The sequence below is a fragment of the Lepidochelys kempii genome, chromosome 4 (assembly GCF_965140285.1).
Source record: "Lepidochelys kempii isolate rLepKem1 chromosome 4, rLepKem1.hap1, whole genome shotgun sequence".
Taxonomy (NCBI): Eukaryota; Metazoa; Chordata; order Testudines; family Cheloniidae; genus Lepidochelys; species Lepidochelys kempii.
The window spans coordinates 135,691,446-135,708,353 of NC_136383.1; the positions used below are offsets into that span (position 1 = coordinate 135,691,446).

Below are 16,908 nucleotides of genomic sequence, written 5' to 3' on the forward strand. Positions count from 1 at the left end.
CAGGGAAAAAAACCCATTCCCCAGCTTTGTTTGATTTGTTCCTCTAAAACAGCACACAGTGTTCAATCATATATTATTTCTGTGTAACGTAACAAAAGAAGATAAACAAAAATGTAGTGATTCTCATTTGGATCAAAAGGCAGCCTGCAGTTTATTGAAGAGGCAACTTTGCAAAACAAATACACGGGTAAACCTTTGAGTCTCAGTCACTAGTGAAACATTACATACCTGCAGTTCTCAGTGTACTTAGTCTGCCTTCACTTACCTCATTTTCAGTCAGGCAATGGAAATGCAAGTTTCTCCAGGATGCCACATATGGCAAAAGATAACTGTAGTTTACAGGGTTACAATACAGATGGACACTGTCAGGTTTTATTAATATGATTACATCTGCAATAACCAAAACAAGAGGCAAATCAGAGATTACTACTTTAACTTCATAGCTACAAACTATGAACTAGAAATCTAAATTATATCTACACAGAAATCTAAGGAATCGAACAGGAATTTTTTTCCTACAAGTACCCAATTCAAAAATATCTGCAAAGCATAACAGAAATACATGATGGAAAATGCTACTAGATCTATCCCCCATTCACCTAATACAGCTACCCATTTTTGGAAAAAAAAAACACCCCCCCAAGCATATTACTTGCTTTCTCAGCAACCCACTATGACTATTCTAACCTCTTATCTGAAAGCTTGTCTCACCATGTGCTTTGAAAAAAAAAAAATGCCGAGCACTTACATAATATTGTATAAACAGACATATTTGTTCTAGTATGAAAATTAATCTTAAGGGGTCATACTGCATTATCGAGATCACACAAAGAAAAAAGGGGGACAGGAACCTGATGTACCCTTTCAGCGTAAAAGATTTTTTTTTTAATCTCTTGATATGAAAACAGGTTGCCAATATGCAAAGCCACCTTATCGCCTAAGTTTAGAAATTAGATACTTCACAGAAGAATTCCTTACTTTTATTTGCTTCTCCTCCTCTCAACCCAACGTAACATACGAGTCCAAAAAATATTTTTAAAACTTTTAAGCACCCAAGATTTCATGTTAATTTTGGTACCCAGTTCAGTCAATACCCCTTCAATTCCATTAACTCTATAATTTTTATATGATTTACCAACACACACCCACAGGAATTTTCATGGATTTTTTTAAACTGTACATAAAACTCAAAGTGTAACTATAGACTCATAGATTTTAAGGTCAGAAGGGACCATTATGATCATCTAGTCTGACCACCTGCACAACGCAGGCCACAGACTCTCACCCACCCACTCCTGCAATAAACCTCTCACCTATGTCTGAGCTACTGAAACTATGTACCTCGTCTTTCAAGAAATGGACATTGATAGGGCCCTACCAAATTCACGGTCCATTTTGGTCAATTTTAGTGTCACAGAATTTTTTAAATGGCGTACTTCATGATTTCAGCTATTTAAATGTGAAATTTCATGGTGTTGTAATTGTAGGGGTCCTGACCCAAAAAGGAGTTGGGAGGGAGGGTCGTAAGGTTATTGTACGGGGGAGTGGATTGCGGTACTGCTACCCTTACTTCTGTGTGGCTGCTGGCAATGGCACTGCCTAGAGAGCCGGGGAGCTGCAGAGCAGCGGCTGCTGGCCTGGCGTCCAACTCTGAAGGCTATGGTCTTGCCACCCTTCCTTCTGCGCTGCTGCCTGCAGAGCTGGGCCCCAGGTCAGCAGCCGCCGCTCTTCGGCCGCCCAGCTCTGAAGTCAGCGCAGAAGTAAAGGTGGCAATACTGCAACCACCCTAAAACAACCCTGTGACCCCCACACACACACCCACAACTCCCTTTTGGGCCAGGGCCTCCAGTTTGAGAAATTGGTCTCTCCTTTGAATTCTGTATACTCTACGGTAAAAGCACAGGGGGGGGATTTCACAGTCCATGACGCATTTTTCATAGCCGTGAGTTTGGCAGGGCCCGAGACATTGACAAGCAAGTATGCAAATACAATGTTTAACATTATATTACTCACCATCAAGAACTTCTTCAGGAAACCCCGTTTTCTCAAAGTCATTGTTATTCTGGTTATACAAACCAAAGAGAAGGTAGTTGGCCAGCTCCCTACAGCCTTCATTGTATCTACTATCAATTCCTGAAAAATAATGAATATATGAGCAGCTACAGTATGAAAAGTCAGACCTCCCTCTGGATTAACAACTTTGACTGGTCTTATTCTTGTGCATGTGATACTATGAATGGCAAAAGCACTCTAATTGTTATGGTGACAGTTAAGTTTAAATCTAAATAGTGAAAGCTAGGCACAGACACTCACTAATACTAGAACCACACTCATCTAACAAGGGATGAGGGAAGGAGAAGGGAGAAATTATATGGAAACCACCCTAGAGCAGACTAAACAAAAATTCTTCCAAAATAATTTACAGATTTACACTTTACTACATTCTCTAATCATATCTAGGAATCATAGCCAAACACTATACAATTAAGAATAGCAATCCTGTATAATCAGGAAGTCAAGTAATTATTTTGGCTTCTGTCAAAGCAGCATGACTATAATTTTTAAGTCTACAGTATCCACAACATGTCTGGAGAACATTTTTTACTGGCACTTTCCCAGAATTAAAAACTGTTGAAGTTACTATATTGTTCTTATGAGATAACACATGAAGTTGAAAACACCATCATATTCTGTTTTTCAGAAATAAGTTATGGTTCTCTGGGCATCCGTTCTGGATCAGGATGCACTAGCTATATATAAAAGGTAAGTATTGTACAAAGCCTATGTATCTTCTGCAGAACTTGAAACCTTTGCTGCAGATAAGCACTACAGCAACTGAAATCTCTAATGTTACAATTGGATGCTGCTCAGCTGTTTATAAGATGTTAAAGCTAATGGTATATATCAAATGACATACAATAGCAGAGGTAGAATATTACCAATTTCTGAAATTAATAAATTATACGACTCTCAGAATGTTTCAAATACAGCAGGTTGTGGTCCAGAGCTTTAAAAAGCATGAGACATACGAGGTGGATCAGATAACATCTTTGATAAAACCAATTTCTGTTGGCGAAAGACCAGTTTTCGAGCTACACAGAGCTCTTCTTCAGGTCAGATTATTTAACAAAAGGGATAAAACGGGGTAGGTTTTTTTGGGAAATAATGGATTGTTAGCTGCAAGGGAAAAGCATCATACTACTGCTATAGCCACCAAGACGCTCACCAATGACTTTGTCTGCCAATCTGCTCACGAGCATGCGTGCCACACTTTGGACTTCAGAGTCACTCCAGAATCCACAGAAAGATTGCATGAAAACATCATCGTCGAACCAATGGACTATACAGTTAAGCAGTGTTATGAACTTAAGCTCCCAGGCTCATGTGTGTGTGTTGTGCAGGCTTCCTTCGATGATGAGGATCAATGGGTCATATATGTGACTGGTTTGCAAAAAGTGTTTGCCCACAGGCGATAGGGTGCTTTTGACTTTTATCAATTTTCTGAGAGTGTGTTCGAGAGCATAGTGATGGTCTTGTTTCACCCACACAGTTGTTGGGACATTCGATGCACTGGATGAGATACACCACATGTTGGGATAGGCATGTGTAGGATACTGGGATCTTGAAAAGTATGTTGTGAAAAGTACTGATCGCTAACAGCGGGGATATGGTTCTGCATCTGTTGTTATGGCAGTGTCTGGTGCCACTTTGAGTTGGTGTGTCATGGTCTGTGGGGAGCTTGCTTCTGATGAGGATATATTTATTTCATCAAAGTTTAAGTTAAGAAAACACTGAAGTTGCACAGCTAAGTACTCAAAAATCAGAAAGTGAAAAAATTAAGATTGTGTATACAACTATAACCCTAGACTCTTGTGCAAACCTAAGTCCCTACAGTAATCAATTATGACCCTACTATTTCATATTTCCCCCCCCTACAGCTTTGTATGCACATGCAGCATCTTGTCCATATACATCCAGCATAAATAATGGAAGAAAACGTATGCTACTTCACTCCTCATTCTCCTACTTAAAAAGTGATGAACTATTTTTACCTAAACATTCCAAAAATTAAAAAATTCATTGTTGGGCTGAGATCAAACCTGGAAAATATCGACCAAGAAGGTAAAAGCTTTGGAATGTTTTAAGTAACTGAACACACAGAATAGGAACCACTAAGTAATCTGAACTATAGCTTTCTAACACTCCAGCTATAGTTCTCAGAATGCATTTATGTATATGCTGTCATATAGATACTAGTTGGTAAGATAAATAGTTAACGACAATCACAGGTACTGGAAAATGATTATGAGAGCTTGATACCATAATGAGCAAGAACTCTGCTCGACAGAAGATAACATTCCACCTGGCAACGTTGTTACAGGAGCAGAACAAAGTGAGCTTCCCCGTAACTCTGATTTAAGAATAAATTACACTATTATCTTTATTTTTTTTTTTCAAAAAAGAAATTATAAGCAAAGAAATCTTATTTGGTAGTAAGTCAGAATTTCACCACAGTGAAGTCAGATTCCAAAGTTAACATTGTGGTGGGGAATTTTAACACTTCCCTTGAGCATTAACAATAGGGTCTTTCATGACTAGATCATTCTACACTTGCAATAGTAAAGAACTGCACTTTTCATAACCAGAGATGCCTGTAACATTCTGTATTACTAGACACAGTAAAACATTGTGTGGTCACATAACACAAGCCACATTGTCATTCCCACGTGCATGAGCGTACTGAATGTACTGACTTTCCCAAGAGTAAAGCCTCAGGATTCATATTGCATTATTATTTTTTCCATACAATACTTCATTGCTGTTCTCCCCAGCCCCCACATCAGAAGGGCTCCAAAGTTAAGCCAGGTCCCCACCCAACTCCAGAGAGCTGGCATAAAAGGCCATGAGGGTCCTGCCCCAATATCCCAAAGCTAGATTACATTAGAAATGCCAGAGATTCTTAGAGTTATCAAAGGTATTTGTCCCCTTATGATGCAACCCTACACATTAAGTCCAAGGTCTAGGATGGGGATTAAGAGGCAAGATAGAGGACATTTATTTAAAAAAAGAGTGGTGGATGGGCAGAATTAATAGATGAGCAAGATAAAAAATGTAAATCTACATATGTATCTGCTCTAACAACAGCCACGAATCATCTGCACAACCACCACCACAATTTTCATTTGCAATTCACAAGTACCAAGTTTACCATGTTCTTTGTTTGCCTATCAAATGATATCCAAGTCCAGTTCCTCTGCAACTGTGTTGAAATAGCGTGTTTGTTATAACCAGGTTGTGTCTCAGGCAGAAATGTAGTAGCCTCTCTCCTTTTTAGTTTTCTTCCCAGCACCCAAATATGTCTATTGCTCCAGGCCAATATCCCATCTAATCATACTTTTGCATTAACATCTTCCACCACCCCAACATATATCGTCTTTAAATTACCTGTATAACTTCCTTGTAATTCCCTATTCCATGTACTGTTTGTTTTGATCACATTTTTCACCCCCAACTCAATTTGAGAGAGGAAAACGCAGCCCTTGTTTGTCTAAGTGATGACTAAGCCGGCATGTTTTTGTTTATTTTTCCATTCTTCATTCACAAAAAGAAAAGGAGTACTAGTGGCACCTTAGAGACTAACCATGTGTAGCTCATGAAAGCTTATGCTCAAATAAATTGGTTAGTACTAGTGGCACCTTAGTCCCTAAGATGCCACTAGTACTCCTTTTCTTTTTGCGAATACAGACTAACACGACTGCTACTCTGAAACCTTGTCATTCTTCATTCAGTTTCTATAGTCCAATATTCACCAAGTGTTCAACTAAGACTCCTTAGATACTGGCCATCAGATCTAATTGTTAGTGCTGGCATTAAGGAGGCTGAAATGACAAAAGAGTGTAGAGAACAAAGATTTATGACGTGGACAAGCTAAAAGAGCCTAATATCAGGGAACAATATGAAGAAGCCATGTGCAAAAACATCAGATCTCTGGTGAAAAAAAGAAATGAATGCTGGAGAGACATGGAACAGTGTATAAAAATGGGATTGCGACTAGAGTGGATGAATAAATGTCAGGCTAAAAGATGAAAACGAAGAAACCAAGGTGGATATCAACGAAGTGCCCTGCAGTTGAGTGACAAATATAGGGAAATGGTGTCCAATAAGTTCTTGGAAAGTACAGGGGGACAAGTTTTTGTTTCAGAAAGTGGAGGAAGTAACCAGAGGGACAGCCATTTTAAACTTGATTCTGACCAATATGGAGGAATTGGTTGCAAATCTGAAGGTGGAAGGCAATTTGAGTGAAAGTGATCATGAAATAGATTTTGTGGTTCTAAGGAAAGGAAAGAGTAAGCAACAGAATAAGGACAATGAACATTAAAAAAAGCAAGCTTTAACAAACTCAGAGAACTGGTAAGGTCCCATGGGAAGAAAATCTAAGGGAAAAGGAAGTTCAAGAGAGCCGTCAAGTTTCTCAAAGAGACAACATGAAATCCACAACTGCCAACTATTCAGACACAAAGGAAAGACAGAAACAACAGTAAGAGGCCATTATGACTCCATCAGGAGCTCTTTAATGATCTGAAATTAAATAAAGGAATCCTAAAAGTGGAAACACAGATATATTGCTAAGGAGGAGTACAAAAGAATAACACGAGCATGTAGGGATAAAATCAGAAAGGCTACAGTGCAAAATGGCACCAGATGTATAAGGCATTAAGAAAGGGTTCTATAAATACACTAGGAACAAGAGAAAGATGAAGGAAAGTGTAGGTGCTCTACTTAATGGGGAAGGAGAGCTAGTAACAGTTGACATTATAGAGTCTGAGGAGTTTAATGCCTATTTTGTTTCCATCTTCGCTGAAAAGGTTAATGGTGACTAGATACTAAACAAATTGTCAAGAACGAATCATGCCAAACCAACCTAATTTCCTTCTTTGACAGGATTACTGGCGCAGGGGGGAGGGGAGAAGAGCAGCAGGGCAGGAGGAGAGAGAAGTAGACATAATATCTATTGATTTGAATAAGGCTTTTGACACAGTCCCATATGACATTCTCATAAGCAACCTAGGGAAATGTGGGTGGGTGTACAACTGGTTGAAAGACCGTATTCAAAGAGCAGTTATCAATGGTTCACTGTCAAACAAATAGGTTCCATCTAGTGGGGTTCTGCAGGGGTCAGTCCTGGGTCTGGTACTATTCAATATATTCATAAATGATGTATAACGGAGTGGAGAGTGTGATTATAAAATGTGAAGATGATACCAAGCTGAGCGGAGTTACTAGCACCTTGAAGGGCAGGGTTAGAATTCGAAACAACCTTGACAAATTACTGAACTTCATCTTAATGACTTCAGACCAGTTCTCCAAAGGCAAGTGCAAAGTATTTCACTTAGGAAGGAAAAATCAAATACACAAATTACAAAATGGAGAACAACTGGCTAGGTGGTAGTACTGCTGAAAAGGATCAGAGCATTATAACGGATCACAAATTGAACACGAGTCAACAATATGATGAAGTTGCAAAAAAAAAAAGGGGGGGGGGCGCTACGATTCTGGGGTGTATTAACAGGAGTGTTGTATGTAACACGTGGGAAGTAACTGTCCACTCTACTCAGCAGTGGTGAAGCCTCAGCTGAGTACTTTGTTCAATTCAGGGTGTCATATTTTAAGAATAATGTGGTCAAACTGAAGAGAATCCGGAAGAGAGCAACAAAACTTATAAAAGGTTTAGAAAACCTCAACTGTGAGGAAAGGCTAAAAAGAACTGGGCATGTTAGCCTTGAGAAAAGGTGACTGACCGGGATCTGATAACAATCTTGAGCTACATGAAAAGGCTGTTATAAAGATGGCAGTGATCAATTGTTCTCCATGTCCACTGAAGCAGGACAAAAAGTAACAGGCTTCATCCGCAGCCAGGGAGATTGAAAGAACTAACTATAAGGGTAGTTAAACTCTGGAATAGTCTTCCAAAGTAGGTTGTGGAATCTCCACCATTGGAGGTTTTTAAGAATAGGTTGGGCACCTATCAGGTATTTACTTTGTCCTCCCTCAGCACCAGAGACTCGATTAGATATAGATATACAAACCCGCTCCCCCCACAAATTGTATCCCTTTATCCCAACTCTTCATAAATCACTTCTTTGCAAAACTGAGGGCTAAGGTAGATTTACGTAGTTCCATTGAACATACAATTGCACACACTCTGTGTAACAGGGGGCTTCAAATTGTAAACTGGGAGGGAGGGACCAAGGACCAAGTTTTAATATACGATCTATCCCAATGGGGGTCCTGGTCCTGACAGGTGCCTCTGGGCATTACGGTTATATATAAAATCTTGTTTATTACTGCTGTTATGCCAATTGGTCCCTGTGAGGCTCATTTCAGAGCATCATCAGAAACTTAAGACTGTTACTGTAAGTAAGAACTGTGCACCTAAATCACTGCTGTGCTAGAACTAGTTTCCAGGAGCCACTTGCTAACATTCTACTGCCCTATTAAAGATTTGGGGTGACTTTCTGGGAGCCAGAGTTCACCCTCTTTGGATATTGACTCATTCCAACTCATTCCTAACAGAGAGCAATTTCTGAAAAGATACACAACTTCCAGGAAAGCATATCCCTCTTTAAAAGTTTTATCCCAACCGTCTCTTCAGATTAGGAACACTGCAATATGCTATCAACATACTCCATTTGTTTTTCAGGTACAAAAGACACATTTTTAGCTTAGTGCATTGTAATATAAAAGTTTATCATCTCTTTCCTTGGTGATGACTTGAGAAAATAACTTTGAAAAATGTTAATACAAATTAGATCAATGGTTCTCAACCAGAGGTACACATACCCTTGGGAATACACAGAGGTCTCCCAGGAAGTACGTCAACTTATCTAGATATTTGCCTAGTTTTACAACAGGCTACATCAAAAAGCACTAGCAAAGTCAGTACAAACTAAAATTTCATACAGACAATGACTTGTTGATACTGTTCTATTTATTACACAGTAACAAAGTGCATATATGCAATGCATTAGACATGAATTTTGTGTCATTTACGGATGTCTGCAAGCAAGTTAATGATGTTGAAGTTGTCATGGCCCGCATATGATTGCGATGTAAAAATGTTTTGATTTTTAAAATGAGGAGTTGGAAGCAGCAGTAGGAATATATTGCTTTTGAATTCACATTTACAAATAGTGATCCACCTCAAGCTTTTTGGAGAAACTCTATCAAACAACAGTATGAAGCCAGTGCATTTGCAACAACATTGGAAGACAAAATACCTTGTGCATGTGGATAAGTCAGCAGAATTTTCTGAAAGAAAGTTTTCTGAGTTCCAGACTTGTCAACTTAAAATGAAAAGAGCTTCAACTATTTCTACAAAAGCACCTGAAGCTTCATATGTAGATCATTTGACCCACTTGACATCTGAATTCAAGTCATATTTCCCCAACATTCAATGCAACTCAGCTCAACTTGACTGAGGAAACCCATTCCTTTTGTCAGATGTTAGAAGCAGTAACATCTCTGCCAGTCAGCAAGAAAACCTCCTTGAGCTGTCCTCAGACCATGATCTGCAAATTAAGTTAATGACTCCACACTAACCCAGTCCTAGTGTTTAGTACAGAAAGAGCTCTCTGAACTTGGGAATCATGCTTTGGATGTTCTATTATTTTTTGGATCAACATATCTTTGTGAAGTCTTATTTTCTGCTATAATGCCATCAAGACAAAGAGTAGAAACAGACTCAATATGGAGAAAAACATATCTGTTGCTGGCACTTCACTGCCTCCAAAAATGACAAGGCTCATAAGTGAAAAACAGGCTCAAGTATCACACAGAAATGTAAGTACAATATTTATATTCCCATCCATTTATTTATTATATGGTAAAAATGAGAAAGTAAGCAATTTTTCAGTAATAGTGTGCTGTGACACATCTGTATTTTTATGTCTGATTTTATAAGCAAGTAGCTTTTAAGTGAGGAGAAATTTGGGATATGTAAGACAAATCAGAGTCCCGAAAGGGGTACAGTAGTCTGGAAATGCTGAGAACCACTGAAACAGATCATGCAGCCCCTCACTCAGATCCACACCTTCTACTAACATTTTCACCCTGATATGCACAGCTTCCTTATGGGGCAGAAGGAGGGATTTTTATAGAAGCCTCGTGTTAATATATTGGCGGCAAATCTTTCTTGCGTCAAACCCATCAAACCAGGTCCATGCTACAAATCTTCTGGCAGCAAAGTGCTGCCATATGTTAACAAACCATATGTCAACATGTCTTTGACACTGCATCCCATAATGCTTTATGGGAATATGTATATATAACATAACTGGAATATGCTTTATGCTACATATGCCATGTAACAAATCTCTGTAAAGGTTATGATCTACTGAATATATTCATCCTATTTGTATGCATGTGTCATTTATGTACTCGAAGTTATGAATACTGGCTGTGTACTTGCTTGATTTTAAGTAGCCTTAGTAAAGCATTTGGTCAGCTTCTTGAGAAAGGAATGTGCAAATTAAGTGCCCAGTCAAGAAACACTTAATGAACAATGGATCTTGGAAGACTCCAATCCCCATAAGAAGTCTTCCTGGAGACATTCAAGACAGCATGTGGGCAATGACTGCTGCCTGTAAAAACTGAGTCATGCATAGACATGCGACTCAAACATGTGACTCCAAAACTCCATCTTGGAGCTGGACTCTGCATAGGAGAGAGGAGGGGGTCTCCACCCACAAGAGAAAGTCAATTTAAGCCCCTGGAGACCCCTCCATTTTGTCTTCAGCTGGCTCAAGAGATAAACTCTCCACCCCAAAGGATACCTGAAAGAAACTGGGACAAAGGACAGTAACTACAGGGGGTGTGAGTGATTGCCGGACCCAGACTAGGAGGAGGCCAGTCTGTGAAAGAAGCTTACTGGAACATCTTTGAGGGTGAGGTTTCATCTGTAATCACTTTCTTACTCTATTAGGCATAGACTTGCGTGTTTTATTTTTAGTTTGGTAATTTACTTTGTTAGGTCTTATCACTTGGAACCACTTAAATCCTCCTTTTTCTATTTAATAAAATCACTTTTTACTTATTAATTAACCCAGAGTATTTATTAATACCTGGGGGAAGAGTGGGCAAACAGCTGTGCATATCTCTATATCAGTGTTACAGAGGGCGAACAATTTATGAGTTTACCCTGTATAAGCTTTACACAGGGTAAAACTGATTTATTTGGGGTTTGGACCCCACTGGGAGTTGGGCATCCGAGTCTTTGCCCTGGTCTACACTAGGACTTTAGGTCGAATTTAGCAGCGTTAAATCGATGTAAACCTGCACCCGTTCACACAATGAAGCCCTTTATTTCAACTTAAAGGGCTCTTAAAATCGATTTCCTTACTCCACCCCTGACAAGTGGATTAGCGCTTAAATCGGCCTTGCCGGGTCGAATTTCGGGTACTGTGGAGACAATTGGACGGTATTGGCCTCTGGGAGCTATCCCAGAGTGCTCCATTGTGACCGCTCTGGACAGCACTCTCAACTCAGATGCACTGGCCAGGTAGACAGGAAAAGAACCGCGAACTTTTGAATCTCATTTCCTGTTTGGCCAGTGTGGCAAGCTGCAGGTGACCATGCAGAGCTCATCAGCAGAGGTGACCATGATGGAGTCCCAGAATCGCAAAAGAGCTCCAGCATGGACTGAACGGGAGGTACGGGATCTGATCGCTGTACGGGGAGAGAATCCGTGCTATCAGAACTACATTCCAGTTTTCTAAATGCCAAAACATTTGTCAAAATCTCCCAGGGCATGAAGGACAGAGGCCATAACAGGGACCCGAAGCAGTGCCGCGTGAAACTTAAGGAGCTGAGGCAAGCCTACCAGAAAACCAGAGAGGCGAATGGCTGCTCCGGGTCAGAGCCCCAAACATGTCACTTCTATGATGAGCTGCATGCCATTTTAGGGGGTTGAACCATCACTACCCCAGCCGTGTTGTTTGACTCCTTCAATGGAGATGGAGGCAACAAGAAAGCAGATTTTGGGGACGAAGATGATGATGATGAGGAGGTTGTAGATAGCTCACAGCAAGCAAGCGGAGAAACCAGTTTTCCCGACAGCCAGGAACTGTTTCTCACCCTGGACCTAGAGCCAGTACCCCCCGAACCCACCCAAGGCTGCCTCCTGGACCCGGCAGGCGGAGAAGGGACCTCCGGTGAGTGTACCTTTTAAAATACTATACATGGTTTAAAAGCAAGCATGTGAAAGGATTAATTTGCCCTGGCATTCGCGGCTCTCCTGGATGTACTCCCAAAGCCTTTGCAAAAGGTTTCTGGGGAAGGCAGCCTTATTGCATCCTCCATAGTAGGACACGTTACCACTCCAGGCCAGTAACACGTACTCGGGAATCATTGTACAACAAAGCATTGCAGTGTATGTTGGCTGGCGTTCAAACAACATCCGTTCTTTATCTCTCTGTGTTATCCTCAGGAGAGTGAGATATAATTCATGGTCACCTGGTTGAAATAGAGTGCTTTTCTTCAGGGGACACTCAGAGGAGCCCATTCCTGCTGGGCTGTTCGCCTGTGGCTAAACAGAAATGTTCCCCGCTGTTAGCCACGGGGAGGGGGGAGGGTTGAGGGGGTAGCCACGCAGTGGGGGGAGGCAAAATGCAATGAAAGCACATGTGCTACGTATGTAATGTTAACAGCAAGGTTTACCCTGAAAGACTGTAGCCACTGTTTTATAAAAATGTGTCTTTTTAAATATCTCTGTCCCTTTTTTTTCCTCCACCAGCTGCATGTGTTTCAATGATCACAGGATCTTCTCCTTCCCAGAGGCTAGTGAAGATTAGAAAGGAAAAAAAACGCACTCATGATGAAATGTTCTCTGAGCTCATGCTGTCCTCCCACACTGACAGAGCACAGACGAATGTGTGGAGGCAAATAATGTCAGAGTGCAGGAAAGCACAAAATGACCAGGAGGAGAGGTGGCGGGCTGAAGAGAGGACTGAAGCTCAAATGTGGCAGCAGCGTGATGAGAGGAGGCAGGATTCAATGCTGAGGCTGCTGGAGGATCAAACCAGTATGCTCCAGTGTATGGCTGAGCTGCAGCAAAGGCAGCTGGAGCACAGACTGCCACTACAGCCCCTGTGTAACCAACCGCCCTCCTCCCCAAGTTCCATAGCCTCCACAGCCAGACGCCCAAGAACGCGGTGGGGGGGCCTCCCCAGCCACTCCGCCACAGAGGATTGCCCAAAAAAAAGAAGGCTGGCATTCAATAAATTTTAAAGTTGTAAACTTTTAAAGTGCTGTGTGGCATTTTCCTTCCCTCCTCCACGACCCCTCCTGGGCTACCTTGGTAGTTATCCCCCTATTTGTGTGATGAATGAATAAAGAATGCATGAATGTGAAGCAACAATGACTTTATTGCCTCTGCAAGCGGTGATCGAAGGGAGGAGGAGAGGGTGGTTAGCTTACAGAGAAGTAGAGTGAACCAAGGGGCGGGGAATTTCATCAAGGAGAAACTAACAGAACTTTCACAACGTAGCCTGGCCAGTCATGAAACTGGTTTTCAAAGCTTCTCTGATGCATACCGTGCCCTCCTGCGCTCTTCTAACCGCCCTGGTGTCTGGCTGCGCGTAACCAGCAGCCAGGCGATTTGCCTCAACCTCCTACCCCGCCATAAACGTCTCCCCCTTACTCTCACAGAGATTGTGGAGCACATAGCAAGCAGTAATAACAGTGGGAATATTGGTTTCGCTGAGGTCTAAGCGAGCCAGTAAACTGCGCCAGCGCGCCTTTAAACATCCAAATGCACATTCTACCACCATTCTGCACTTGCTCAGCCTGTAGTTGAACAGCTCCTGACTACTGTCCAGGCTGCCTTTGTACGGCTTCATGAGCCATGGCACTAAGGGGTAGGCTGGGTCCCCAAGGATAACTATAGGCATTTCAATGTCCCCAACAGTTATTTTCTGGTCTGGGAATAAAGTCCCTTCCTGCAACTTTTGAAACAGACCAGAGTTCCTGAAGATGCGAGCGTCATGTACCTTTCCTGGCCATCCCACGTTGATGTTGGTGAAACGTCCCTTGTGATCCACCAGAGCTTGCAACACTACTGAAAAGTACCCCTTGCGGTTTATGTACTCGGCGGCTTGGTGCTCCGGTGCCAAGATAGGGATATGGGTTCCGTCTATGGCCCCACCACAGTTAGGAAATCCCATTGCAGCAAAGCCATCCACTATGACCTGCACAGAATCGGCTTTTCACAGCATGAACCTGCCCCATTAGCACCATGATGCATGCATTGGCAGGGCCCATGCTTTCAGAGAAATCTGTGTCCATGTCCTGATCACTCACGTGACCGCGCTGACGTCGCCTCCTCGCCCGGAATCGCTCTGCCAGGTTCTGGTGCTGCATATACTGCTGGATAATGCGTGTGGTGTTTAATGTGCTCCTAATTGCCAAAGTGAGCTGAGCGGCCTCCATGCTTGCCTTGGCATGGCATCCACACAGAAAAAAACGCACGGAACAATTGTCTGCTGTTGCTCTAACGGAGGGAGGAGCGACTGACGACATGGCTTACAGGGTTAACTTACAGGGAATTAAAATCAACAAAGGGGGTGGCTTTACATCAATGAGTATTTCAGGCAGGACTTCACGGAGAGTTCCAATAAGAAATGGTGCACTTAAGTAATTGTTCTTACTGGAACAAGCAGGTTGGTCTGGCTTCTGATTGATGCATGGCTAGATTTACCTCGCTGCACCTTCTCTGTGAGTGACTGCAGTGTGACCTAGAGGAATGAGTCCCCTAGATGGGGGGGCAGGGGGAAGCAAATGAGTACAAAACAAATCTGGTCTATTTCTTGTTTTGATCCACTCCATCTATCTTTTACATCTTTGGCTGGCAGCAGATGGTGCAGAAGGACTGCAAGCCATCCACATCCCATGGCTGCTCGGCAGAAGATGGCACAGTAGGACTGCTAGCAATCCATATCGCCTGCCTGCTCACCATAAGATGGTTCAATAGAACTGACTGCAGGACTAAAGAGAATGACCTGGTCAAGTCGCTCCAAATTTAGTCCCTGCGCCCCGTCTGCCCAGGCGCTCCTGGCCGATGTGGCCCGGAGCATCTCAGACATGACGATGACGGCTACCAGTCCTACTGTACCGTCTGCTGCCACAAGGCAATGGGTTGATGCTGCTGTGTAGCAATGCAGTACCACGTCTGCCAGCACCCAGGGGACATACCGTGACCGTTACCTGAGCGGGCTCCATGCTTGCCGTGGTATGGCGTCTGCACAGGTAACTCAAGAAAAAAGGCACGAAACAATTGTCTGCTGCTGCTTTCACGGAGGGAGGGAGGGAGGGAGGGAACGGGGGCCTGACGATATGTACCCAGAACCACCCGCGACAATGTTTTAACCCCATCAGGCGTTGGGATCTCAACCCAGAATTCCAATGGGCAGCGGAGACTGCAGGAACTGTGGGATAGCTACCCACAGTGCAACACTCCGGAAGTCGACGCTTGCCTCGGTACTGTGGAAGCACTCCACCAAGTTAATGCACTTAATGCACTTAGAGCATTTTCTGTGGGGGGACACACACTCGAATATATAAAACCGATTTCTAAAAAACCGACTTCTATAAATTCGACCTAATTTCGTAGTGTAGACATACCCTTAGAGACAGGAACACTTCTTAAGCTGCTTTCAGTTAAGCCTGCAGTTTGTGGGACGTGGTTCAGACCTGGGTCTGTGTTTGTAGTCGGCAAGCGTGTCTGGCACAATCAGGCAGGGTTCTGGAGTCCCAAGCTGGCAGGGAAGGCAGGGGCAGAAGTAGTCTTGGCAGCCCCAAGGGGGTTTTCTGTGATCCAACCCGTCACAGTCTTCCTTTAAGATATCAAAACACTATTTCTTGGGTCCGGCTCCCTGTCTTTTTCCTTCAACCTTGATCTGTTGGACTCCTACTCACATAGTTGTCAGGGCTGCACTTTGCATGGCCAAAGCATCTGACTCTGCACGCCCTCATTTTTTCCATTTATGGGCGTTACTTTGAACATGTTTCTAACAAACATTTGTCATGTGGTCTTCTTTCTTGCTTACACCAATCATCCACCTCAACATTCACATTTCTGTGGAAGAGATCATTTCTTTGTTGCTGTTCAACACTCGGCACCACATATTAGAATTGGACAGACCACTGTTTTATAGAGACCTTCCCTTTTAATCATACTGGTATCTTTCTGTTACATACTATACCTCTTCTCTCTGTCCATTTGAGCCAGTCATTTATTATTTCGAGTTCTAATTTCATTCAGAGTCTTTCAAAATATTATGTCTCTCCAACACATATCCCCATTTATCAAGTTCCTCTTTTCCACACTATCTTACTCTTCACTGCTCAGAATGATATCTGCAAACAACATGCACCAAAGTGGCCTTCTTGTATGTTCCTTGTGACAGTATCCAAGTCAAGGATAAACAAGATAAGGGCTCAATACTGATCCCTGATGCACTCCCACCTTTGCTGACCGTTGGTCTGTTTCACCAGTAGACATTCTAACTATTGATGTTACACTTATATATGTGGCTTGAAAAAGCCGCACAAAGTTTTGGTACCATTTTCTCCCCCATATCCCACTAGATGACTTTGCTTGAACCTCTTATCAAAGCCTTTTTCCAGCTCAATGACCACCACATAAGCAGCACATCACTGACTTAAATCCACACACTGCTCTGAAAATGAACCCTTTACCTTTCTGCAGTATTGTCAAGCAGCAAGACTTTACTCATCTAGTAATTCAAGTTTACACATCTAGCTAAAAATATACAACATTCATTCTAATTAATATGCTCTTGATTGAACTTTCCTAATAAATGGTTACTTGTGAGCTAATGTTCAATCATGCAG

The 16,908-nt window shown here is 42.3% G+C and overlaps 1 protein-coding gene across 6 annotated transcripts in view; it reads right to left on the bottom strand.

The window, feature by feature from the left end:
* DNAAF9 (dynein axonemal assembly factor 9) overlaps positions 1-16,908 on the bottom strand; it is a 134,598-nt gene that overhangs the window by 98,160 nt on the left and 19,530 nt on the right. For 3 of the 6 annotated variants that reach the window (XR_012158784.1, XM_073342971.2, XM_073342970.2), the window contains exons 3-4: positions 2,014-2,133; positions 266-390 (exon numbers count right to left, since the gene is read on the bottom strand). Coding sequence is in view for 2 of the 6 variants with exons in the window: in XM_073342971.2 (XP_073199072.1) it covers positions 266-390; positions 2,014-2,133 (245 nt within the window). In the remaining 4 variants the exon portion in view is untranslated. Of the gene's footprint in view, positions 1-265; positions 391-2,013; positions 2,134-15,675; positions 16,853-16,908 lie in introns of those variants that run through there. The other 3 variants (XM_073342972.2, XM_073342974.2, XM_073342973.2) reach the window with 3 other exon arrangements.